This window comes from Mesoplodon bidens, assembly GCF_964165515.1.
Source record: "Mesoplodon bidens genome assembly, chromosome: 13".
NCBI classification, from domain to species: domain Eukaryota; kingdom Metazoa; phylum Chordata; class Mammalia; order Artiodactyla; family Ziphiidae; genus Mesoplodon; species Mesoplodon bidens.
Genome location: NC_138169.1, coordinates 52,381,051 through 52,406,652, shown reverse-complemented (window position 1 = coordinate 52,406,652; position 25,602 = coordinate 52,381,051). Strand labels below are relative to the sequence as shown.

Below are 25,602 nucleotides of genomic sequence, written 5' to 3'. Positions count from 1 at the left end.
TTGAGCTTAATGGAGCCACCTGCCTGCCCTAAGCTGGGCTCTGTCAAGAGGCAGATACTGGGCTGCAGACCAGCCTCCTGCATCTCTGAGGGAGACTGCTCCCATGCGGTCTCAGCGACCTCCCACTCAGGGATGTCTTCAGCCCCTTTTCCCCCTGACCCTGAGGTCTGTCCTGGCTTCACCTCCCATCAAGGTGGCCTGCATGGCCCAGTCCCAGCAATACCTGCCTGAACATCTCGTCAGAGGAGCAGCGACAGCCCCACAGCCCTAAAACAGGCTCAGGCTGAGGTTTCACGGGGTGGGGGGGGCAGTGAGAGCATCATAGCCCCACCATCAGCCAGGGACCCTGCGTCACTCAGGCAGGAGGGCTGAGGGCAGGGACTGCTCAGCCTGTGCCAGGAAATCGGGGTCTGTGTCCATGATGGAGCGGGTGGGAAGTAGCTGGGGAAATGGAGTCATTCTCTGAGACTCTCGCTAGGTTGGCATAAGATCCAAGACGCCAGCCAAATGGTGTCGCTGGTCATCTGACACAGCTTGGGGACAGAGCCTTGGGAAAGTGGCCCGGGGGGAGGAGGGCATGGGGGGTGGGGACACAAGGAAAGGTTGTCCATCTCAGCTGAGCAGCCACAGCCTGAGTCCAGTCCCACTTGTCACTTCAAGCGCTCCTCCCCCAGATGTGGATCCTCTGGCCTCTCCCTCTCTGTGACCTCTGTCCCCTCCAGTCAGGGCGGGGAGCCCCATTTCCTCTTCCTCCTGGATAGAGAACCCCAGGTCATGGTCATCGCTGTTGTTGTTACTGCTGGCCGGGCTCTGTCCTGCAGCATCTCCTGGGAGCCTATTGTCCACCACATGAGGAGGGCTGAGTTATTCCCATTTTAGAGACCGAAAAACCTGAGAGGACGAACAGGTATGCAGCTGGAAGGCAGCAGAGCTGGGGTGTGAGCCAGTGGGCCTGGGCCAAAGGGGGAGATCCACCCTCAGGCTGAGTCCTTCTCCTCCCTGGTCTGAAAGACAAGCCTTAGAATCACTCACCCAGTACCAAAGCCAGCTCGAAATAAAGAGCATCCTAGAAACAAATAAACCTTTGTGTTGGGTGGGGTCAATCCAGATCACCTAGAAGAAGTGAGTCTGGAGCCAGGTTTATTTGGTTTCTGGCAGCCTTCCAGAAAGGTCAGGCTAGTTGTAGTTTCCCTGGGGAAGTCCGGACAGGCAGGAAGAGTGGGACCCTGGCCCCCTCCACACTGGGAAAGTCCTCAGACAGGAAGGGCTCAGGCCTAGAACGGAGAATGGAGAATTGGCAGTAAGGGGTGATTTCAGGGAGTGGAAGAAGGAATTAGAAAAAACAAACAAACAAACAAAAAAAAAAAACCCCTGGCAAAAGGGAAGTGGCTGGATAGAAAGGCACGTGGGGATGAATTTTAATGTAATCAGAAAGCGACTCATAATGAAACGAGAGGAATCTATTCCGACGTCAGGAGAGAGGCAGGAGCTGCTGTTCCAGCATCTAAATCAGGCTCCGGGCAGGACCGGCCTTCTCTTCCTTTCCTAGTTCCTTCCTGGGAGGAGATGTTTGAGCAGGAGGGTCAGGGATAAGCAGGGGGCAGGTTTTCACTTCTTGGTCTTCCTGGAAATCCCATTTAATTGGAGCCTTTAAAAGTGGCTGGGGGAGGGGGAGCACCTGGCCGACCTGGGGAGCAGAATTTCAAGGCTCTCCGGAAGGCTTCCAAACTCCATTCACTTCATGTTCATGCTGCTGTGCTTCTGGGAGTTAAACGTAAGCCCTCGGCCCTCTCGCCTCTGTCTCTGCCCTCTCCTCCTGCCTGGCTCTTCTCTCTGCTCTTTGTTTCTAGTTCTTTTTCCTCTGTCTCCGCCTTTTCCCCTCCCTTTCTCCTCCTGTCCCTCCTCAGGAGGAAGTTTCACCCCTTCCACTCCCTCTGTCTTCCTTCCTCTTGGTCTCCAAGTCTCTGCTTCCCCCAGCCCAGAGCTTGGAGTTGGGGATGCCTGGAGATGGGGTGGGGGCATGCCCAGCCCTGCCAGCGCCTGAGCCACCAGGCAGAGCGCCCAGGCTAGGGCAGGCTCCGGGCCCAGAGCTTTGGCTGAAGCCCACCCATGTTGGAGGTCCAGGCTGGCGTGCCCTGACACAGCATTGGTCACAGGAACTGACAATGATACCCCGTGGGCATGGAAGGGGCACCTCATCGCTGACAGCTTGCCCAGTGCTGAGTGCTCCAGGCTGGGGGTACCAGCAGCATGGTGGTCAGGCCTTCCTGAGGAGGAGGACTCTGCAGTGGCTTGTGAAGCAGGGCAGGGCCTGGAAGTTTCCTCTGCTTTGCTCCAGACCCCAGGTCAGCCCCTCATCTCTATGTTAACTCTCCTGGCCGTGTGAGTGACGGGGGTGCTCTGGTGCAGGAGGTACCAACCACCCTGAATCCAGAAGGCCATGGTCCTGGAGTGCCCTTGCATTCTGTGGAAACCATGAACACATGGCCATTTGCAATTTTGCGGTGAGCATTTCTGCAGTTTTGGCTGTGTGTGTCAGTTATTGAATAGTCAACAAGCATCTAGAGGGTGTCTGCCACCACGGGGACCCTGTTCCAGCAACTATGGCTGCCTAACAACTTAGCCCCAAACGGAGTGGTATAAAACAAACATTTATTATGTTCATGGATTCTGTGGGTCAGGAATTCAGACAGGGCACAGCTTGGAGGGACTGTCTCTGCTCCAGGATGTCTGGGCCTCAGCTGTAAGACTCACAGGCTGGGGCCTGGAATCATCTCAGGACTCATTCACTCCATGTCTGGTGGTTGATGCTGGCTGTCAGCTGGAGGCCTCGGTTCCTTTCTGTGTGGACTCCTGGTATGAGCTAGTTGGGGGTTCTTCACAGCATGGTGGCTGGCTTCCACAGAGCAACCATCCCCAAAAGAGAGAGCTGAGAGTGGAAGCTGATCCTTTTTATGACCGAGCCTTTGAAGGCAGCTCGTGTCACTTCTGCCATTCTTTATTGGTTAGAGCAGTCACAGCCCCACCCAGATTCAAGGGGAGGGAACTTAGACCCCACCTCCCTGGGAGGAGTGAAAGTCACACTGCAGTAAGAGCTTGTGGGATGGGAAATCTTTTTGCATTCACAAGCTACTACAAATCCACACAGCCTAACGTGATCCCTGTCACCCTGAGCACACATCTGAGTGTTGTCAACAAACCATTTGGTACTCAACACAAGTGTGGGGGGAGGCTGCTGAGGGAGCCCAGTCTTCAGAAACAGGCCCTCCCAAGTGCCCAGGGCTGAATTTCGCAGCATGAATAGGAAGGGGCAAGAGGAGGGAGCACCAGATGGAGGTAAGAACATGTGAGGCAGAAAGGAGGTGTGCTCCTGGGACTGGCATAGGACACTCATTCATTCATTCCACAGCTCAGTCCTGCGGGCCTACTATGTGCCTGCTACCACTGCTCCAGCAGAGGCCTGGCCTCTTGCCTCAGGGAGCATAGATTGAGGGGTGGGGAGCTAGACAGAAACCCACTACTCAGGCAAAGCAGTAAATACTTGTCCTTTGAATTTTGGACCATGGGAAGGGCTGAGACAGAGAATAAAGAAGTGGAAGGAGGGGCTTTGATGAGAAAGCAATATTTAAACTGAGACCTAGCATTAGAGGATTCAACTTTGTGATGTGGAGGACACTCCAGGCAGAGAGAACAGCATATGCAAAGGCCCTGTGGCAGACTTGCCAGTTGGAAATTAATTTTGGCATCTGGGGGTGAAAGTGGCTGAGGAAGATAGTTTGTGTCTAAGCGGAGGGAGGAAGAGAACGTAGGGCTGCCCATAGGACCAGTGTGCCGGTGCCTGCCAGTGGCCCTGCCCCTCAGTGTGAGGTCTGCTCTCTAGGCAGGAAGGGGCAGAGTCGCTGCAATCCTGCCCCCGCTTAGACCCACCCCCTCCTGCCTCCCCTCCCCCTCTGGCCTTGCCCTCCTCTCCCCCTAACCCCCTCACCCCGCGTCCTTCCTCCCCTTCTAGGGTGCCCCACCCGCCTCCCTCTCTTTGTTTTCCCTCCCCCTCCTGCTGTGCGGCCCCCTTCCCGCCCCCTACCCAGCTCCTACCCTTCCCCTCCGTAACCCTTCCACCTCCGGCCGTGCCCTCCCCCCGGGCCCGACCCCGCGCAGCCGGGCCCGCGGCCCCGGTAAGCATCTCCTAATTTTGTTCCAGAAGATAGAAAACTCTTTGTGGGCATGCTCAACAAGCAGCAGTCTGAGGACGATGTGCGCCGCCTCTTTGAGGCCTTCGGGAACATCGAGGAGTGTACCATCCTGCGCGGGCCAGACGGCAACAGCAAGGGTGCGTGGGGGCGGGGCGGGGAGTGGGTGGGGCGAGTGGGTGGGCGGGGCGAGGCCGCGGTCTCCTGCCAGCCTGACGGCAGAGTCCCGAGCCGTCTCGGGCTGGCCCCGTCGGGCAAGCCGGGTAAGGCTGCTTGGAAGGGCCGAGGCGCTTGGGCCTGCGGGGATGGAAAGGCCGCGATCCAAGTCGCGGGGGACGGGCCCACTTAAGGGTCCTTGGAGGACTCTGGCCGGTCCCGGTCTTTCTCTGCCTCCTTGTGTGGCTCTGAGTTCGTCGGTTCTCTCTCACTCTTTCTGTGTCTCACTCTGCTTTCTTCTGGGAGGCGCCCTCTCCCCTCGGCCCCTCCCGTGCCCCGCCTTTCAGTCCTCCGCTTCTCTGACCTTCCTCTGGGCCCCGGCGCCGTGGCTCAGCCTCTCCCGTCCCCTCAGGGTGCGCCTTTGTGAAGTACTCCTCCCACGCCGAGGCGCAAGCCGCCATCAACGCTCTGCACGGCAGCCAGACCATGCCGGTGAGTGCGGCCGCCCCTGGGTAGTTGGGAGGCGGGGAGGGAATGGGGCAATGAGGGACAGAGACATCCCGGCCACCTCACGCATCCGCAGGGCCCCGCCAGGCCTCGCGCGCTTGGCCACAGGATGCTAAACGCTTGGGGTGCCCACAGCCTCCCCATGAGACCGGAAGGCACTGCCAATATCCGCACTTCTAAGACAAGGACATTGAGACCCAGAGATGTTAAGGAAGTGGCCCAAGGTCACCCAGATAGAAAAAGCCTGAGGTGGGGGGGGGGTTAAGACTCCAGACCCCTGGACAGAGGGTTGGTGCTTGTCACCATGCCACCTACCCCGCCCCCATAGCACCCCGTGGAGAGGACTGGGTGGGCCCAGGCCAGGGAGCAGAGGCGGTTAGGGCTGGCGGGCCTCACGCACAGTCCTGGCTGCAGGGAGCCTCATCCAGTCTGGTGGTCAAGTTCGCCGACACGGACAAGGAGCGCACAATGCGGCGAATGCAGCAGATGGCTGGCCAAATGGGCATGTTCAACCCCATGGCCATCCCGTTCGGGGCCTATGGCGCCTACGCACAGGCAGTAAGTGAGGGCACAGCAGGGTGGGGCGGGGGGCGGCAGTTCTTCGCAAATCCTAGGAAGCACTGACTGGAACAGGGAGAGCGGTTCAGTGTCCTGCTGACACCACACCACCCCCGCCACCGCTCATGGAAGGGTGTCCTCAGGCCTTCTGGTTACTCCTGGCAGGGGTCCTTTGAGGTGCCCCCCAAGCCCTCATCCCCTACACCTCCTCTGTAGTCCCCTCAGGCCCCAGCTCAGGCCCCCGCCCATCAACTTCTTTCTTCCACACTGGGGCGGGCTCTGCCAGCATCTCCCCTCAGCTGCCTCTCAGACCTGTAGCCCCACGTGGGTGACACTAAGATAGGCCAGGGTTCTGCTTCTAAAAATGCAAGCTCCCCTCACTTGTTCAGCAGGGTCCAAACTTGGCCACTTTCAGCAACCTCCCCAGTCCCCACTCAGCTCTGTGAGAACCTTGGGGTGCCTGAGGTTTTATTTGTGATTCTCCTGTAGCTTCTACCCTACAGACTCCAAGTTAGGACCATTTTGAACAGACATCCATTCCAACTTAGTTCTACAGAGGCTCATCCAACATGTCTCTAGAGCTTTGGATGTCACATCTCCATGAGGCCCATGGAGCCAGTCCCCTTCCCCCACCCTCTACAACTTTAGAGTGCCAAGGACCTTACTATTACTTTTGAACACAGTTTTCTCTTGGGGGGCGGGAGGGGGGTGGTCTCTAACAGCCACTGAAAGCTAGGGCAGGTATGGGGAAGGCATCAGGGCTCTCTGGGGGTGGGGGTCGGGAGATGTGTCTGAGCTCCCTGGGGTTCAGGGCCTAGGAGGCTGGTCTCTGGGAGCTGAACCCTTTGGTGGGGAGGGTCGCCCCCCCTGGAAGCGCATGATATTTTTTGCACTCCCTCTGCCCCAGCTGATGCAGCAGCAAGCGGCACTAATGGCGTCAGTCGCACAGGGTGGTTACCTGAACCCCATGGCTGCCTTCGCCGCCGCCCAGATGCAGCAGATGGCGGCCCTCAACATGAATGGCCTGGCGGCCGCACCCATGACCCCAACCTCAGGTAAGTGGGCAGGTACCAACACAGGGCCTGGCCTGGCAGGAAAGCAGCTGGACCCACATCGGTACCTTTTGTTTGGCCAATTTTGGCTACCAATGGACCATCCTGTGTCAAGAGCACATGGTGTCTGGGCCCAATGCAGGCCTTATCCTTGGGCAATGTGTCTCAAAAATGTTCTAATTCCTGAGGACCCATGGGAAGATGGGATGTGGACCCCTGATGTCTGTGATATGATTTCAGAGTGGTGAGAATTTCACTCAGATTGTTTAGCCATATCAGGAAGCAACTCATGTTGATCTCTGGTATAGATATCTGGAAAGAAATTGACCTGAACACATCTCCCTTTGAGGTTTGAGAGGGGACCAGCCCTGCCCATCCTGCGACCCCTGGCCCAAGCACAGAAGGAACCCCATTTTTTCATTTCCCTTTAACCCAACCTAGATTCACTGACTTTTTCCAAGACAGCTTCACAACAAGCAAGAGAGAACTGTAAGAGTTACTAAAGGTCAGAGGGGTTGGAAACAGCTCCGCTTACAAAGCATGTTTTTAATTGGATCCTGGCTATAATCCAGTTCAATGATTCTCAACCAGGGCAATTTTGCCCCTCCCTCCCAAATATCTGGCAATGTCCTGGACATTTTTGGTTGTCACAACTGAAGGGGGGCGGTGCCGCTGTAATCTGGTAGGTAGAGACCAGGGATGCTGCTAAACCTCCTACGATGCACAGGACAGTTCCCTACAAGGAAATGTGTGGCTACAGATGCCAGTAGTTTCAAAGTTAAGAATCCCTGTCTAGCCCCAAGGGCTGAGTTCTCATTCACCAAGTTTCCTTCGCTATCTGCACTCAGATGCACAGGACAGTTCCCTACAAGGAAATGTGTGGCTACAGATGCCAGTAGTTTCAAAGTTAAGAATCCCTGTCTAGCCCCAAGGGCTGAGTTCTCATTCACCAAGTTTCCTTCGCTATCTGCACTCAGATGCACAGGACAGTTCCCTACAAGGAAATGTGTGGCTACAGATGCCAGTAGTTTCAAAGTTAAGAATCCCTGTCTAGCCCCAAGGGCTGAGTTCTCATTCACCAAGTTTCCTTCGCTATCTGCACTCAGGCCATAGCAGCAGCCTTCCTGACATCCAGGAGCTATTCCTTTCCCAGCTAAAAGCTATAAAAGACTGTGCCATCTCTAGCCCCAACTTGAACACCACCCCAAAGCTCTGATCCCCAATCTAGGGACACTCCTGATGGCCTCAGGTCCTTATCCACAGAGAGACCCTGCTTCCTACATGAAGAGGAAGGCCTTTCCAGCCTCTGGGGCCTCAGTACAATCACCATGCCATCCACACCTTGGTTTCCATCCACCTCATGTAGGGGGGGCACGGCATATTGTCATCTGACCCCAACTTTACCCCTGCCACAATGAGCATTACCACGGTCCTAAGAGGAGGAGGCCAGGGTGTCTACTTTTTGGGTGAATAGGGCCGAGTGTGGACTCTGCAAAGGCCTTTCTCCCTCAATGCAAGGGAACACCACAGTTAAGACCTCCTCCACCTGAGTATCAAGACTCCCTCATAGGGAGTCAAATCAGCCCCACAGTGATCCAATTAAGATAGCAGAGAGCAGAGCCATAGCTTCGAAACCCCTTGGTGGCTAGACAAAGACCAGTCCATCCTGACTTAACTGGGGTGAGCACGAATCATTGAAAAAGACTAAAGGAAGACCAACTGTGGTCAAAGTCAAGGGCACTTAGAGGTCTATGTGCTGCAGGTCCAAGGTCAAGCAGTCAGTGGTAATAAGAGAAGTCCTTGTGGGGTAGGTGAGATTTGGACTCTGCTTTGAAGTATAGATACAGTTGGGATGAGTAGAGCCATTACATATAGGGAGATGATAACCCAAGGTCTGATTCACAGATAGGACTGAGTTGACGTGTGAGTTCCAAGTCTATCCCCAGGTCCTTGGAGCCAGCAGGGTGGAGCTCCATGGGTTGGCCTTCATCACCTTTGTTCTGTTTGCCTCCCCTTCTCCACCCATCTTCACTTCTGGAACCAGGTGGCAGCACTCCTCCGGGCATCACTGCCCCAGCCGTGCCTAGCATCCCGTCCCCCATTGGGGTGAACGGCTTCACTGGCCTCCCCCCACAGGCCAATGGGCAACCTGCTGCAGAAGCTGTGTTTGCCAATGGCATTCACCCCTACCCAGGTAAGAACATCTGGTAGCCCTTCCGCATGCAACACACTCCTCGTCCATTCTGTGCATGCCCTAGCTGTTATAACAGGGAGTGTGTGGCTCCCTGCCCTCTGTTCCTTGGTGGAACCCCAAATGTGATCAGGGAAAGCCAGCCTCCTGCCTTCCTTCAGGGAGCTCCTGATGGAAGAGAAGACAGATCCCTGGGGGTTTGTCAGTCTGATGGGTGAGAAAAAAACCCATTCCTGGGGCTCCCTCAGGGGAAACGAGAATAGATGAGTTGTCCAGCTCATCTAGAGAGAGGCTAATAACTGCAAATTACTTGAGAGTGAATTTGACCCAAAAGAAGTGAGGGGATAGAAGCTAAAAGAATAATCATATTTAGTATTAAATAGGAAAAGCCTCTTTTGGGAAGGAAGTGGAGGTATATAGATTGGCAATCTGGCCAATACATACCAGTTCGGTCCCTTGGTGCATACGAAACCGCGGTCAGAACTTTGGACAGAGGACCAGAACGTTGGACAGTTCCTGGGTCCTACCTTCATGAATTCTGGCGCACAAGAAGATCCAGGAGGCCTGTTCCTGATTAACTTTGTTCCTCTAAAACTTAGCAGTTCTCCTGTGGTAAGAGTGTCCAGTTGACTTTAAGCAGCTCATCTCCTTGGTCTTGAGGACTGGAGCTGGGAAGCTGGGCCCAAAGCCCTAGAGTAGACTGGCAAGAGGCAGCGTAATAGCGATGAGGAGAATGCTGTCCTTCTTCCTGGAGGGCAGGGGATGAGGCCACAGAGTCCCCATAAGTACTAGTAAGTGCCCAGTCTATGACAGATGAAAGGGGGTGGCCCAGAAGGAGAGCAGGACATGGGCCTATCTCCTGGGAGGTCAAAATCCAGTCAGGAACATGATATGCATCAACAGAATAGTGAGGCAATAAGGCAGAGTAGACTTTGGTCAAGAGTGAGTGTTCTCTGCTTTGAGATGCTTAAGGATTCCAATGAAGGTAGAGTTCTTTCATTCTGTAGGCTGAGGAAGCCCAACAGAGCTTCCTGAGGAGGCGCTCAGATCAAACATTAAGTACAGATGAGCAAGGAGCACACTGCTATGGAGGGGCTGTCCTGGCAGGGGCAGGGTGGGTTAGGAGGTTGGCCCAACTAGGGCAGAGGAGGTCAGCCTTGGGGGGCAAAGTAGTGCTTCCCACTCTGGTTGCCCATCAGAATCTACTGTGTGGCTTTGCAAAACCACAGAAGCCCAGAGATTCTGATTTCACTGTCTGGAGTGAGGCCGAGACATCCATAGAATATAAACGTTGTACCAGCAGCAGAGTACAAGTTCAGTGTGCCAGAGAGAAATAGAGGAGAATTTCCTGACTTTGAACTTGGAGTTGTTCATGATCCCATCTCAGTGCTTTTCCCACAACTCACCCCTCAGTGCATAGCGAAGAGACCAGAGAAGCCTAGAGAATGAAGTGACGGGGCCTGGAGGGGGATCTGGAGTGTTGTTTAATGGTGAAGGCTCCAGGCTGGGAGGGGCTTGGCAAGCTGGAGGTGGGAGAGAGCCCACCTATCTCAGGCTCTTGGGCTCCTCCTCACTCAGGCTCATGGGCTGGGAGGTACAGTCCCCAGCACATCTGGGTGGTTTCACCACCCCCTCCCTCGCCTGCCCACAAGCCCATCTGGGTCCCTGGATTTTGACAAACCTGCTCCTTCCCCACCCCTACCAGCATCCGTGAGCTACTTCCCTCGTGGAGTTTGGAAACGTTTCTCTGCCCATTTGTAACCATCTGTCATATCCCATAAACAATCCCCTGCCAGAGCAGGAGGGAGGGATGGAGGGAAGGGAAGGAAAAACGTAGTACGTTAAAAAAATTAATTTACCGTCTTTAAATGCAGAGTTTGGAGCTGCTGTAATGAGCGAGATCCTTCGAAGCGCTCATTCTTTGGCAGTTACTAATGAGGTCATTAAGCAGAGAAGCAGAGAGGGGTCTCAGAAATGCTTTTCTCCACTTCCTAGCCCCAGGGAGCATCTCTGCTCTCCCCTTTACTCATCGGGATCATGCTGGAAGCACACAGTGTGGCTTTTACTGCCACAAAACACCCCTGAAGGGGTGGCTCTCGCACATGATAGGGACTGGTTATTTCTTGCCTACGTCACGGTATTTGCTGAGCACTTGCTATGATCCTGGCACTGCGCTGGGGGAGCTGCCATAGAAGTTGTGCAGGTTATCTTTTGCACAGGGCACCAAAACTCTGCCCAGTGAAGAGACATCTTTTTTCTAATTGGCATAAAGGCATTCTGTGGTTGAGCAGCTGGGTAGCCCAAGAGGACAAGCAAGCTGTGGCTCTCCCTCCAGGGAGCTCAGGCTGGTGGAAGAGTCAGGCAGAGGGAGCAGGAGGCCACCTGCCAAACACCACCACTACTGCTACGTCACCACTGGGAGCTCCAGTGTCCACCGTGGGGGAAATAGAGGGATAGGGTTTTGTTCTGGACAACCCCAGGCGGGAAGGAGCCTGCATCCTTACCCATCTTCAGCTCCCCACTCTGGGCAGTGCCCTCCTGGGCCCAGCTCACGTGCTACCATCCACATGATCTCTAAGGACCTCTGCCCCAGGACTTTCCCTTGTCCCTCAGAGACCCAGGAGCTATTGTTCTAGTGTAATGTTACTGAGAGGCTCAGGGAAGAGAGCTCAGAAGGGAAATTTGGGAATTCCTCCTGGTCTGCAGGCCCCAAAGCCTGGCACTGCCATTTAGCTTTGCTGGCCTGGGTCACCAGGCCGATAAGCCTGGATGGTTTCCTATCTGCCTCCCTGTGTTCTCCAGCTTGCCTCAAATGTACTGAGGCTGGATGTGTCCCCACCCATCTCCCTGGGCCCCCAAGGCCAGCCCACTCCCACTTCAGTCATCACTGCCCTTGATCACCAAAGGCAGTGCCCACCATCGGTCCATGCTGCAGCCAGGCTTTTGCCCACCACATCTGCAGGCACAACAAAGGCAACAGAAGTGAACCAAGAAGTCCAGCGTCTCTGGGTTGCTTGCCAAATTATCAGCCTAAGGGCCCCTGCGCACTGGACAGTAGATGTCCCAGTCATGAGCTCAGGTGTTAGAAGGTCCTTGGTCTTCTTGTTCTTTGGTGTCTGTGGGCACCGTGGGGCAGATCTATTTGTGTGGTCAGTTCTACTAAGGGCATGCCCAGGAATGAAAGACCTCTGTGCCTCGTGCAAACTCCCTAAGAATTTGGGAGGGGGTCCCTCTATTTGAGTAGGCATGGGTGGCCCAGGAAGAATGGCAGGATGAGGCCTCCATGCCCTTTCTTTTGCCTAGCTGGGCTCTGCCCCTGAGTCCTGCTAGGGGTAAGTGAGGAGGAAACCACCCTCCTGATAGCCTCTAGCACCCTTGTCCGCTTTCCCACAGCCCTTCTCCAGGGCCAGGTCCCTCAGGTGTCTCCCCACCAAGCCGCTCATGGTCAAGCCCTTCTCTGGTGTCTCCTTCCCCGCCCTTCCCAGCCTTCTGCATGAACCACACCTCTCACCCCCGACCCAAGCCAGCGGCAGCCCGCATCCCCCCAGCCAGGGGAAACAGCTTTCCACGCTACCAAGGGCCCCAGGCTGAAGAAAGAGGAACCCCCATTCAGGGTTCCTGCCTCAGATGCCCTGCCCCAGGACAGAGACCACAGTGGCTGGGAAGGCAGTGCAGCTACAGCCTCATCTCCAGGGGTGTGGTGGGAGAGGAGCTGGTTTGGGTAGGCATCGCTGACCTCTGCCCCCTTGGCTCCCCTGCAGCGCAGAGCCCCACCGCCGCGGACCCCCTGCAGCAGGCCTACGCCGGAGTGCAGCAGTATGCAGGTCGTTAGTATCCACGCGTCCCCACGGTGGTCCCCCGGCTGTATGCACCTCCCCATGCCTGGGCACCGGTGCCCCCTACCCAGCCAGGCCTGGGCCTAGCACTGTGAGGGAGGGGGGTGCAGGGCAGGACGGGCCAGGAGCTGTGGTGGAAGGAGGGAGGGTTATGCTGACAGAGATCCCCCACCCCCGCTGGGCTCCCTCCCTCTCTGCAGGTGCCCCTTGGCCTTCAGGCAGAGCTTACCTAACCCTAACCCAACACGGCGGTGGTGGGTGGTCCGAACATGCGATGAGTTGGTGAGCCAGGCTAAGCTTTAACCTTGCTGTGAAGTGACTCATCTTTGAGGCCAGATTTCCCTCCCCTGTGGTGCTGCCAGGCCTGGCTTGTCCAGGAGCACCAAGCCTCCCAGCAGCACTGGGGTGAGGCCGGAGCTAGGTGTCACTGGCTCAGAAAGCACAGATGCCTGGGTTTGAGGGAAGGCAAGCAGTTTCCATCCCCCCGTCGTAGCCATACACCGGCAACAGGAGTGGGGCCCGAGCAAGGAGGACAGGGAACAAGGGAGGATAGGCGGCCAGAGGTAGAAAACAGGAGAGGCGAGCAGATGGCCTTGGGTCAGTGAATGGGAAGGTGCTGAGCTACCATAGGAAGCCCAAGGCCCGCTGTCAGCCACGCTTCTGTCCCTCCCCTGGGCTCGGCAAAAAACACACACACACACACACACACACACACACACACACACACACACACACACACACACACACACACACACACACACACACACACACACACACACACACACACACACACACACACACACACACACACACACACACACACACACACACACACACACACACACACTCTCTCTCTCTCTCTCTCTCTCTCTCTCTCTCTCTCTCTCTCTCTCTCTCTCTCTCTCTCTCTCTCTCTCTCTCTCTCTCCCCCCCACCTCTCTCTCTCTCTCTCTCTCTCTCTCTCTCTCTCTCATCCCCGCCCAGCCAGTGTCCTGCTGTCTGGCCTGGTCAGGGTCCCTCCTTGCTGAGTTTAGGAGCCAGCAGTGTCTCCCCTGAGGGTGATAGAGCTTCCTGGCACCATGGGCACCTGGATAAAGCGGGCTTCTCACATCTGGAGTCCAGAGGAAGCTCTCTCCTTCATCTGCTGAGCCCCCCTGAACCCCTTTGGGAGCCAGGCCAGGCTGAGGAGGGGGCTAGCCACTCCTGTCCCACCTCTGACCCTTTCCAGTTGAGTATAGAAAGCATCAGATTTGTTCAACTCAGCCCTCCGCCCCTGGGGAGCCACCCATTGGCAGGATCCCAGAGGCCAAGCTCACACCTGGGGGGGTCCCGTCTCCCACACAGGCGCCAGCTGAGCGAGAGGCCGGAGTCATTCGGGGCTCAGAGAAGGGGGAAACCTTGTGGGTTCCAGGTGGTGTGGGGCGATCCTCTCCAGGGCATTCTGATGTTTTTGATTATTCGTTATTGTGGATTACCCACACGTGGGTTGTCCACTGCAGATTAAACTCGCCTCCCCCATGCACACACCAGCGTGCGCGTGCACACACACACACACCAGCGCACATACACATCTAGTCTTCCCTTTGCCGCTTCTCCTTCATTACTGCTGAAAACTGGCTTTGTCTTAAAAATGCATTTTTTCGCTGGTCTGCTTTTACTGCTCAACACTGAAATTTCTCTCTTTCTTCCTGCCTCTCACCCTGTCTCTCTCTGTGTCACTGTCACCGTCTCTTGCCTCTTCTCTTTGGCCCTCCAGCAGCTGCCTACCCTGCTGCCTATGGTCAGATAAGCCAGGCCTTTCCTCAGCCACCTCCAATGATCCCCCAGCAACAGAGAGAAGGTGAGTCTGCCAGCGGGGCTCCTACGCCTCTTCCCCCCTTCTCTCCCCAAAGAGGCTGCGCGCCTGGGCCTTTGGCAGGGGTGTTCCGTTGGCAAGGTGACCACATCTGCATTGTGCTGAGGGTGAGAGGAGCCGCGGGACGGTGAGAGGCAGCGCCCTCCAATCCAGGCGCGGAGGTGCACTGTCACGGGCAGCTCTGTAAACCCAGGTGGAGGGAGGTCAGGAAGGTGGGGTCCCGGAGGAGGCAGCGTCCAAGAATCTCCCCTCCCTCGATGGGCAGCATTTGTCCAGTGGCAGGGAAGGGGAGAAATATGAATGGTCACGGCTGGGATGGTGGGTGGGAGTGGGGATACCAGTTCATCAGGGACAGAGGTTGTGCTTTCTAGGTGAGAAGGAGAGTCAGCTGGAGCTCCCAGGGCAGGACTCCATGGGCAGGTGAGGGGATGGGGTGCCCCAGTGTAGGCCTAGTGAAAGAAGGGGATCCTGGAAAGTCACATCTGGAGGCCCTGGTGTGAACAGGGCAGCAAGGCCAGTGGGCCTCGGGAGGCTGGAACCTCGTAAAGAATCTGAGTCCTCCCATTCCAGAGTCCGGAGCCCCACAGGAGCTGGATAACAGGTCCACGCTCAGGGGTGCAGGGATGCTCACAGAGCTCAGTTTGATGGGGTCCTGTCTCTCCACCCCGTGAAGAGGGTCAGCCTGCCAGTGAGGCCACCACACCTGCCCATGTAGCCCACGTGGCCAGAGGGTTCCAGTGGTTTCCTTATCGCTGGCTCGTAGCCCCTGCGGCAGACTCTCCCCGAGCTGTGGGATGTGGGCTAGTCCTGGAAAGGACCCCGGGGTCTGCTCTTCCAAAGCCCTGTGGTCAGACAGGCCCCGAACAGGCCCCAGAGCCTGGATGGTTGAAAGGCTGGTCTTTGAAAGCAAACCCTTCTGGGTCTGACTCCCAGCTCAGCCCCTCCTCTCTCAGCCTTGGTGTCCTCACCTGTAAAATGAGGACAGTGATGATCATTCCCTAGAGGGGTATGAGGATCAGACTAGCTCAAGTCTGCCTTCCAAACTCCAGCAATCGCCTGTGGATTTCTCACCATGCACACAGCCCTCCCCTCACCAGTTTGTCACCCTCTCCAAAGTTGTACGTGAGGCATTATCTTAATTCACATGCACCAGGCAGCTCCTGAGACCTGTGTCATCACCTCCCTGGGCCCATGAGGAGGAAGCTGCAGGAACCCAGAGGGTGCATGGTGAGGCCCCCTGCTCACTTCTGCAGCCATGCTGCAGCTCCAAGTCACGCCTGGGCCCATTGGTGAAGTGGGGGTGGACGATGGCCCATCAGCCTGCCGCTGCCTGATGGTCCCCTCACTGGGCTTTGGCCCTGGAGTCTGCCCTGCCCCCGCCCTCCTCCCTCCATTGATGCCTTCCAGCACCACATCAGTCGGGTCAGGGCCACAAGCAGTGGGTCCAAGAGTCCAGCATTGCCTGTCCCAGGCCCAGAGCAGAGAGCTGTGCCCAGTGGCCCTTACTGCTTCTGTCACCCCACTGGCTTCAGGCTGACCTGCCCTCACCTTGTAGTCAGTGCCCTGTATCACTCTGACGTGTGGCTCGGAGGTCTCTAAACCCTGCTCTACACACACACACACACACACACACACACACACACACACACACACACACACACACACACACACACACACACACACACACACACACACACACACACACACACACACACACACACACACACACACACACACACACACACACACACACACACACACACACACACACACACACACACACACACACACACACACACACACACACACACACACACACACTCTCCCTCCCTCCCTCCCTCCCTCCCTCCGCAGGTCAGTGGAGGTCTCTAAACCCTGCTCTACACACACACACACACACACACACACACACACACACACACTCTCACTCCCTCCCTCCCTCCCTCCCTCCGCAGGTCAGTGCTGCTCTGACTAACACATATGACAGCCCTTACACACTGTCCTTAAACACAGTCCCCCCCATCTGCTCCCTGCCCCACCCCCTACCTCATACTTTGTACCAACCCATGAGTCTAGCTCTGAACTCTTTCACATACCCCTCTCCATCTCCGAGCAGCTTCAGCTACCCCCACCCCCATGCCCTGCTCTCTAGAGCAGACCCTGTGTGGCCAGTCCCCACTCCAGCCTCCCATCGGGCAGGAGGATCTCCCACTGTTGTCCCCATCCTCCCTGACGTCGGTGCGCTGCGCGAGCAGGCCATGGGAAGCAGTGAGATGTGAACCTAGATCCCTATAGAAGCACGCTGCATATGAGGGCGAGCTCATGGTGCCGGAAGTGGGGTCTTCGGGGAAATCTGTGGGGTCCTGAAGGATGAGGACTCCCCTCCAGCACATAGAGATGGGGAGATGGGCATTTGAGGCTGGGAGAACAGCAGGAGCAAAGGCATGGGTGCTGCAAAGCCTGAGGTGAGCCTGGAAATGGGGTGGAGACAGGCTTAGAGTGGGTTGGAGCCAGACCAAAGCCGTGTCCAGTATTGTGTGAGGCATGAGCAAGAAGGCTGTGCTCCTCCAGCCACGCCCGTAGTTAGCCTCTTTCCACCGTGGTCACCTCCCCTTGTGTCTTGCCACTGAAACACCAGGACACACTGGTTGTTGGGCAGGACCCTCCTTCCAGCTCCCTTGTCTTTGAGCTGAGCCTGAAAACAGATGCCTGAAGGCCCTGAGGCTGTCTGCCCACAGACCAGCCCAGGTGACTGTGCCAGGTGCTGCAGTGTGGTCCAGGGCAGTCATTTTCTGTCTCTGGAGCTCCGTTTCACCCTTTGTCAGAAGGCTGGTTTGGACCAGATTGATCTCCAAAGTCCTGCGCAGGGTTATGCCACCTGGATGCTCTATAATCTGGGAATTAGGGTTCCAGGGTAGCCCCAGTAAGGCAGTGTGTAGGCTCACTGTTAAGGGGTGAGGGGCAGGGGGCTGGGAGAGCCGTCCCTGTGGGGCTCAGCCACACACCATGCTGATGGGACTGAGCCCAGAGGCTCTACCCTTGAAGGCTCCTTGACTCTTTAAGGAGAACAGAAATAACATCCACACAAAGCAGCTTGCAGAACTTGAACTTGTAGGGAGGACCCCAAGTTCAAGGCGGGTGTCAGCGTAGGTTGGAGGGGTGGGGGAAGTCTGGAAGAGTTGGGATGGGAGAGGAAGGGAGGCACGTGCTGGGGGAGGGGAGTAGGAGGACGGGGGTGGGGTGGGGGGAAGGCAAATGCCCCTGCCCCTAGAGAGCACCCGCTTCTGGCTGGAGAGAAAGCTTCCCAGACCTACCCGAGAAAGAGCCTCAGACTGCAGAATATGGGCTATGGACTCAGGGAGCCCCAGGAAGGGAGAGGGTGTGGGGAGGATCTGGGTGGGACCCTGGAGGAGGTGTGGATTAGGTGAGGCCTTCAGGCTGGTTCCTGCTGCAAGGGGACTCACATCTAGCTGGGGACCATCAAGGGACACATTCACAAAGAGTGTGAACCAGTGAGAACCTGCCATGGTTGGAGGGGAGGGGGCAGGGCCACCAGAGCTTGGGGAATCCAGCCCTGGGACCCCTGGCAGTGGGTGAAGGAGCTCGCTTGCGCCGGTTCTGAAAGCGCCGTCAGCTGGCAGAGCCAGCAGTCCAGGGAGGGGAAGCCGGAGGCCGGGGGTGGGCAGGTGGTGCAGGGCAGGGACCAGGGCCGAGGAGGTCGTTGGTTCAGAGGGAGGCTTTGGTGGTCAGAGGACTCTTAGCTATCAGCTGTGAACCTCAAGGGGGTGCGGATAGATGGAGGGAGGAAGTTAGGAGAGCGGGAGGGGAGAGGAGAGGAAGAAGAGGGCGGAGAGATTCCAGAGCTGATGATTTGCTCCAGACCCAGGTTATCTGGCAGCCTCACACGTCCCAGAGAACCAGGGTGCTGGCTGTGAAAGCCACACAGCAGCCCACGTCGGTGCCTTACGGTCTTCACTTTTAAGCTCCTGCCTAGTTTCTACCAGCCTCTGATCAGAACCTTGTTCTTATCCAACTCTTAGCAAGTGCAGCTGTTTCCTCTGCATGTCCTCCATAGGCTGGAAACAAACATTGAAATGTCCACACTTTAAAAGGTTAAGTTATCTGTGGCATACTCTATTTTAGATGGCAGGGAAAAAATGAAGGAGCTTGGAGAGATTTCCCATTCAAAGAGTTAAAATTGAGCATTTTGGTCATTTAAAAAGAAACATGTGAATCTTTAGCTATCTGCAAATTTCAGAAATCCAAAGACCTCAGCGGGGTTCAGGGTTTCTGGGGCACTGAGATGAATGATAGGTAGGTAGAGAGAGAGGAGGGCACAGACTACGGAGGCAGACAGCCTGGGTCTGGGTTCATATCCTGGCTCCATTGCCTACTAGCTATGTGACTTGGCAGGTGACAACTTCTCTGGCCTCAGTTTTCTCTTCTGTGAAGTGGGAATGACAACAGCCTCAGCGCTGCTGTAAGGATTAAGAGAATTAACATTCACGTAAAGTGTGTAGAGCAGCCTGGCATGTAATTCATGCTACAGAAGTGGCAGGGCTGTTACTGCTGTAATGAAACAGGAAGACTTACACCATAAGGCTCGTGGTACCCTGGCTTGTGGGTATCCCATCACGGAGCCTGGCAGTGAAGCCCCTTCTGCTCACCTAGCTTGCTGGAGGCGGTGGGATCAATCTTGGTTTCCACCTCCAAGATCAGGGCTGACTTTAAGGTTCGGGGCAGCAGAGGGTAGGGCCGTTGGAGACCAGATGGGAAGCAGGGGCTGCTGGCCACGAGGAGGATGGGGATTCCAGGCCCCAGAGTCCTGCCTCTGGGGGCTGAAGTGAGGCTTCCAGAGGCCCCAGCACCACAGGCACGGCTGCCCCAGGGCAGTTCCCTCCGACGTCCCCTGAGCAGGGGCCTGGCAGGTCTCCCTACCCCTGCCTCTTCTCAGCATCTCCCCTCCATGACTGATCAGGCCTTGGCACATTCACCCCATTCACTGGTTGACTCCACCCCTGGAGCCCTAGAGTTGCAAGGCACCCTGTTATGGACCCATTTTGCAGAAAAGGTCACTGAGGCGCAGAGAGGTTCAGTGACTTGCCCAAGGGCAGAGTGGAGACCAGAGTTCAGACCCGGGGCTCAGCAGCCCCCCCTTTTCCGTGGCCACTTTTGGATCTTGAATGAGACTCCCCCTCCTAACCTCGCCCCCACCCCTCCCTGCTGCCGCTGCCTAACTCGCTCACCTCTCCTCTGTCTCTCTCTTCCCCCACCCCGCCATCCCTCCTCCCCCGCCCTCCCCCTCACCGCAGGGCCCGAGGGCTGTAACCTGTTCATCTACCATCTGCCCCAGGAGTTTGGGGACGCTGAGCTGATGCAGATGTTCCTCCCTTTCGGTAATGTCATCTCCTCGAAAGTGTTTGTGGATCGGGCGACTAACCAAAGTAAATGCTTTGGTGGGTAAAGATAACAAACCAACTTCACCTAGGACAGGGTGGTGCTCGCACCAATTTACCGGTGTCCAACTGCTTTTAACCTGCTCCTTCACATCGGCCCCCACCCCCAAGTGCTCCCTGTGCCCAGCCTCCAGCCTCCACCTCTCACCCCTCTTCTCTCTTCTGTTCTTTTGGCTTCTTGGCTTTCTCTGCCCACCCCACCCCCCGCCCCATCCAGCCCCCCTACCCCCTGTCCCAGTCCAAGAGATAGTCTCTCCTCCCAGGCAAAAAGTTCCATTCCCACCGACTGAGAAGGGGAAGGGACCCACCTTGGGCAGGGGTGGGAGGGCAGGGAGCGGAACCTGGCGACACCCATTCTCCCAGAGCCCTTCTCCTCTCAGGGTCACAGTGGCCCCAGGGTAAAAGCCAAGCATGATCCTTGGGGTGGGAGATCCGCCCAGCCGAGGCCCCTACCCCGCCGGCCCCGTGGCCTCCTCTGTCCATCTCTCTGTCCTGCCCCTGCCCCCGTTCTCTGTCTACCCTGCTCTTTGCTCCCCTCCTGCCATCCAATGAACCCTCCTCCCCCTACCAACCCCCTCAGGCCACCAGAGCCAAATTGTTGAGGAATCAGGAAGAGGAAACTGGTTCCTGCCCTCAGGTAGCCTCAGGTCTGAGCTTAGATGAAAATCACATCTATTCAACAGCAGTGAAATCTGCGAGGCACCAAGTAATGGAGGAAGGAGAAAGGCAGGTGGATGCAAATAGACAAAAAGGAAGGGGAGGAAATTCCAGGCAGGGGGAATAGGGGGCTGGGATGAGAAGAGTCAAAGGTCAGTGAATGAGGAAGCAGGAGGCTCTGGGGAGAAAGGAGGGTTCAGGGGAGACCAGCTGTGAGGGTGGGCCTGTGCTGGGGAGGGTTTCAGCCATTCAGGTGAAGATGCTTCCTGTGGTGTGGTAGGTAGTGGAAGATGGTGGGAGTAACAGGATGAAGATACTTCTGGTAAATTCTCCTGGGCAGGGTGTTAGATAGGAGACGAAGGTTTGGGAGGATCTAGGAGTATGGTTGTCATATAAAACCCAGGATGCCCGGTTAAATCAGAACTTTGGATAAACAATGGATACATTTTTAGCATACATATATCCCAAATATTACGTGTAGTATGTCCCATGCAATATTGGGGATATACTTATACTAAAAAAGTAATTCATTGTTTATCTGAAATTCCAATTCAACTGGGCATCCTGAGTTTCAATTTGCTTCCAACCTCCTGGAAACCCACCTCATCCCCACACCTCTCCTCTCCACTCCTCCTTAGCCCCTCTCCCACCTCTTCTGCCTCCATGGGAGCTTCTTTCTGGGGCCAGACCCACTCATGATTCCCCAAGGATTGAGGAGTCCAGTCCCCAGAGCTGAGTCAGCCAGAAGCTCAGAATCTCCAGGTTGACCCCCAGATTCTGGGGCTGTGAGGACAGAATAGGATCCTGCTTTGGCCAGGGAACCTGGGTCCCCCCTTGGGAGTGGGGAAGGGGAGAAGGTACAAAAATGCAGAAGCACCAGGAAGCACATGTTAAGGAGATTCCAGTTTGGAGACCAGCTTTCCAGGACCAGGAAGGGCTTCAGGGTGGAAAGCATGTTCGCCAAGGCAGTCAAGGTCTTTGCACATTGTCCTTTCCCCTCTGGCAGCTGCCACTGACAATCTGTGGCATTTCAGTGGCACAGAGTTGCCCCAGCAGCTCATTTCTCTGGGAGATGGGAAAACAAGGCAAAAGGAAAAGACCAGGTTGCACCCCTCCACTGTTTGGTGTTTCTTCTGACGAATTACATTATGTATGTAAAAACGACAAACTGGGGATCAGCTGCCTTTGCTCTCTAAGTAAGCCTCAGATGTTCCATAAATCAGAAGAAAACTGTGAAGAGCCCAGAACATGCTGAGCCCCCGGGCTGGAGTGCGTTTGACTCCCTGGAGTCAGCCCCGGACTACCCTTGCCATTAGCTCATTCAAGTTCTCCAGCAAAGGCTTTCGCCCTGCTGCTTCTGGGAGTCCATCCCCACCTACCTCTACTCTGGCTCTTTCCTCTCTTCCTGAACAAACATCTAGCGCTGAACATCCACTGGCCTTGAGAAAGGACAGGCTCCCGCCAAGCTGGCTGGCCCAATAGCTCCTCCTTCAGCCTCTTGGGTTCCCTTCCTTGCTCTGGCAACCGAGCCTGTGCAGCTCTCCCCAGCACACACTCATGGGCAAGTTTACTCTCTGGGCCTCAGTGTCCTTATTTGTGGAATGGGGATTTCAGCAGTCAGCTCTCAGCAGTGTTGTGAATGTCATACGAGATGGTCCATGTGAGGGACCTGGCCAGAGCGGACCCTCAGGAGGTGCTAGGGTCCCCTTTATTCCCCAAAGGAAGGGCCATTTTTCTGCACACGTGGTCCTCTGTTAAAGTGAACTCCTTAAAGGCCCCGCTTGCTCTTTATAAACATAAACAGAATCTTTCAGAGGCCGTCGTGAACATATGTGCAGCACAGATGGTTTCTGCATTGGAAGACGGGCTGGAGGGCCGCCAGGAGGGCATCCTACCTGCACATACTCCCACGGTCTGGAAGGCAGGAATCTTCTCGGGAGTGGGAGGAATGGGGCAGGGGTGTCTGGGAGAAGGGACACAGCCCTGGAAACCGTGAACATGGGAGATGGTGCCTAGAGCCTTGCCGAGGGGGGGCCAGCAGGGGAGATGCTCCTTGCCCTGACTGCTAGCCAGTTAACAAAACTAGTTCAGGAAGAAAAGTTTCTTGAGCCCGGAATCCTTCCCAACCCCCAGGCTTCCAGAAACTCAACCCAAAGGCTGGGCTTCTTCCTTCCTCCAGGACCCTCTCTCTCCCTTTACACCTCCACCCTAGACAGCATCTCCAGCCGTTTTAATCTTTCTCCCATCTCTTCCCCACTTTGCTCGTATTTGTTCTTTTGTGGGGGGAACTGTCACCCACAGTTCGGCTATCTTGTCCCAGGAGGAAGAGAGGCGTTTAGTTTGCCCACCCTCTTAATCTGGGCGAGAGCAGTATAACAGATGCACCATTCACACATTTGAAAACTGCTCTGCTGACAGCTTGATTTAGTCATCAGTCAGAGAAGTTGGTGGGGAAGGGATGGGCCAGGAGGGCATGAGAGGGGGAGGTGGAAAGATGACTCACATTGATTTCCAGCTACGGATAATCAGAAATCTTTCCTCTGTGTTTTCGCCCATAGATTAATACATAATACATAGATGTTGGTCATGTTGCCCTGGGCCCATCTCTGACCAATCTCATCCGAGCTCACATGCTGCCACTCTTGAGTACACTCACGTGCGTGTACACACACCCCTCCCCCATCTTTGATGACGCATGGCCTCAAGAGAAAATGCACACAAATGCAGGAAGGAGAAAGAGAAAAGAGGCCGGTGGAGGCATTGTCTGGGGCGGAGGTAAAAGGGCCACCACACGGGGAGAGTAAGGGAGGGGTCACAGGCAGGCCCAAGGTACCACAGACAATTAACCAAGAAAGCAGCTTTCTACTTCAACGGAGTCTGTACACCTATCCCTTATATATCTAATGGCCGTTTGGAGACAAGCACCCCAAATGAAGTGTATTTGCAGGATGGCCTGGGAACTTCGCCAAGCTTAGTTTCATATATTTTGCAGGGTCTAAGTCCATTTTACAGGAGAAAAGGCCTCTAAAGTCAAATAAATTCCAGGGAATACTAGGTTAAACAAAGCCATAAAGAAGAGAGAAGTTGGGGTGGTAGAGGGATGTTTTTATTTGTGAATGTGCCATGAACTGTCCCAGAGGGGCCTGGCTGTCAATTTGCTTGACCACCAAAGGCCCTTTCTCAGGGAGCACCTTTTAGGGCCATTTTTGGGAAATGCTGATGTAGTGTAGTCTATAAGGAGATGCATTCGAAGTTCCAAAAGGTGACTTCTAAATCAGCTTTGGGAACCTAATCCGTTCCCACCTGGGAACTGCTTGTTTCAGAAGGTGACTGGGAGCCATGGATGGTTCTATATCCTGTCCTGGGATATTGGGAGGGGTGAACACGTGAAAAGCACTTCTGCAGTCTGTAGTACACGGAGAAGGCGCTCAGCTAACTTTCGCTAATAGGGTCAATTTGTACTATTATTGTTATACCATTATTAGTGTTAGAGGGATTCACAGGGGACACATCAATGGGCGCGTGCTTAGTCCGGGGCAAGAGCCCCTGCTCCCAGGGTGGAGTTTTACTAAATACAAGGATGGTGCAGACGGCCCCTGGGAGCGAGATGGCGGGTTAATGTGAGCCGGTGTGGACTGGCCCCGGTGGCCACCCGGAGCCTGGCTGGGGGCAGCCTCGGCAGGGACGGAGCGGGAGGAGGGGCGGCGGGGACCCTGCCTCTGCCCTGCCCCGCGGCCGGGCGGCGCTCGCGAGGGGGGCGGCCGGAATCGGCGGCGGCGAAGTTCGCTCCGTGGCGCCTCCCCTCCCTCCCCTCGCACTCCTCTCTCTCCCCAGGCCGGCACCCCGTGCCCTCCCGCTGCCAGGCCCCCTCCTGTCAGGGAGGACAGTGTCCAATAAACTCCTCCACCCGCAGGTGTGTCCGCCCTCTCCCACCGCAGGCGGGGGCTGAGGTGCCGGGGCCGGCGCGGGTGGGGGGCGGGCGCCTCTCCGAGCCCCGCCGCGCCGCGGGCGCCCCGCCTTGGGGAGAGGGCACGCGGGACAGCGGCGCCGCCCAGAGCCGAGGTGGAGCCGGGGCGGCCCGACCCGGGGCCGCCTGGGTCGGGGAGCCGGGAACCTCGGCAGCGCCCGCCCCGGGATGGGCCGCAAGCACGCGGGCTGTGGGGGGCACTAGGCCGGGACGGGGGCGGGGCCCCCAAGGGGAGGAGCCTTGAGCCCCGCCCCCGCCCGGAGGCGCGGCGGGAGCGGGGAGACACCGCCGCCCGCCCCGCCCTCGGCCCCCATGGACCTTCTCCGCCCCCGCCCCCTCCCGGCCGGGGCGGCCCCGTGGAAACCCAGGCCCTCGTCCCTCGTGTCTCGCCAGGCTTCGTGAGCTTCGACAACCCGGCCAGCGCGCAGACCGCCATCCAGGCCATGAACGGCTTCCAGATCGGCATGAAGAGGCTCAAGGTGCAGCTGAAGCGGCCCAAAGACGCCAATCGCCCGTACTGAGTGCAGGCGGGAGCGTCCCCCGGGGGAGACCAGGACTCGCACAGGTAACCGGGGTCGGCCGGGGCGCGGGGACGGGGGGCTGGGGAGGTTGATACCGGACGGACCCGCCGCCTCCCCTGACCTCTGTGGACCGGATGGAGCCTCGCTGTGCCTTGGACCCGCTGCGCCCGGCTCGACCTGCTCCTCGCCCGGTGCCTAGGGGGCAGGCGCAGAGCTGTGGTCACCCCGTCAGAAATGGGTATGACCATCCCCCTGCCGCAGAGCCAAGAGGAGCAGGAGTGAGGGAACCGGTGTGAGAAGGTCTACACCGGCAATTTTGTTTGCCAGAAAACCCTGGGGTGAGCAGATGGCAAGCTCAGGGCTGGGAGAGTTTGGGGGAGGAGTAGGCCCTGTGGGGAGCTGTAGGCCTGTGCTGGGGCCTTCTCCCAGACTCCCTGGCTCTCCCCTCCCCAGCTCTCTTGCCTGAAGGGCTGGTGGCTTTTAGACACTTGACCCCTTCACCCCTTCAGTTCCCCGCAGCTCAGTCTGGAGAGGAGGGACAGGACTTTTCAAAGGGAACTTTACCAAAAAGCAAAAGAGGATGGGACAGACGCTGAGGAGGGTGATGGTACGGGACTGGGGCCACTTACCCCGCCCTCTTTACAGAGGCCATGATGAGT

The 25,602-nt window shown here is 56.5% G+C and overlaps 1 protein-coding gene across 27 annotated transcripts in view; it reads left to right on the top strand.

The window, feature by feature from the left end:
- Positions 1-25,602, top strand: part of CELF4 (CUGBP Elav-like family member 4) — a gene marked incomplete at both ends in the record, with an annotated part of 301,897 nt that overhangs the window by 266,249 nt on the left and 10,046 nt on the right. For 4 of the 27 annotated variants that reach the window (XM_081252850.1, XM_081252866.1, XM_081252844.1 and 1 more), the window contains 10 exons: positions 4,202-4,327; positions 4,756-4,835; positions 5,265-5,408; positions 6,316-6,463; positions 8,505-8,654; positions 12,413-12,478; positions 14,244-14,327; positions 19,655-19,738; positions 24,290-24,368; positions 24,816-24,987. In XM_081252850.1, coding sequence (XP_081108976.1) covers positions 4,202-4,327; positions 4,756-4,835; positions 5,265-5,408; positions 6,316-6,463; positions 8,505-8,654; positions 12,413-12,478; positions 14,244-14,327; positions 19,655-19,738; positions 24,290-24,368; positions 24,816-24,987 — 1,133 coding nt within the window. Of the gene's footprint in view, positions 1-4,198; positions 4,328-4,755; positions 4,836-5,264; positions 5,409-6,315; positions 6,464-8,504; positions 8,655-12,412; positions 12,479-14,243; positions 14,328-19,654; positions 19,799-24,289; positions 24,369-24,815; positions 24,988-25,602 lie in introns of all 27 variants that reach the window. The other 23 variants (XM_081252851.1, XM_081252867.1, XM_081252846.1 and 20 more) reach the window with 13 other exon arrangements.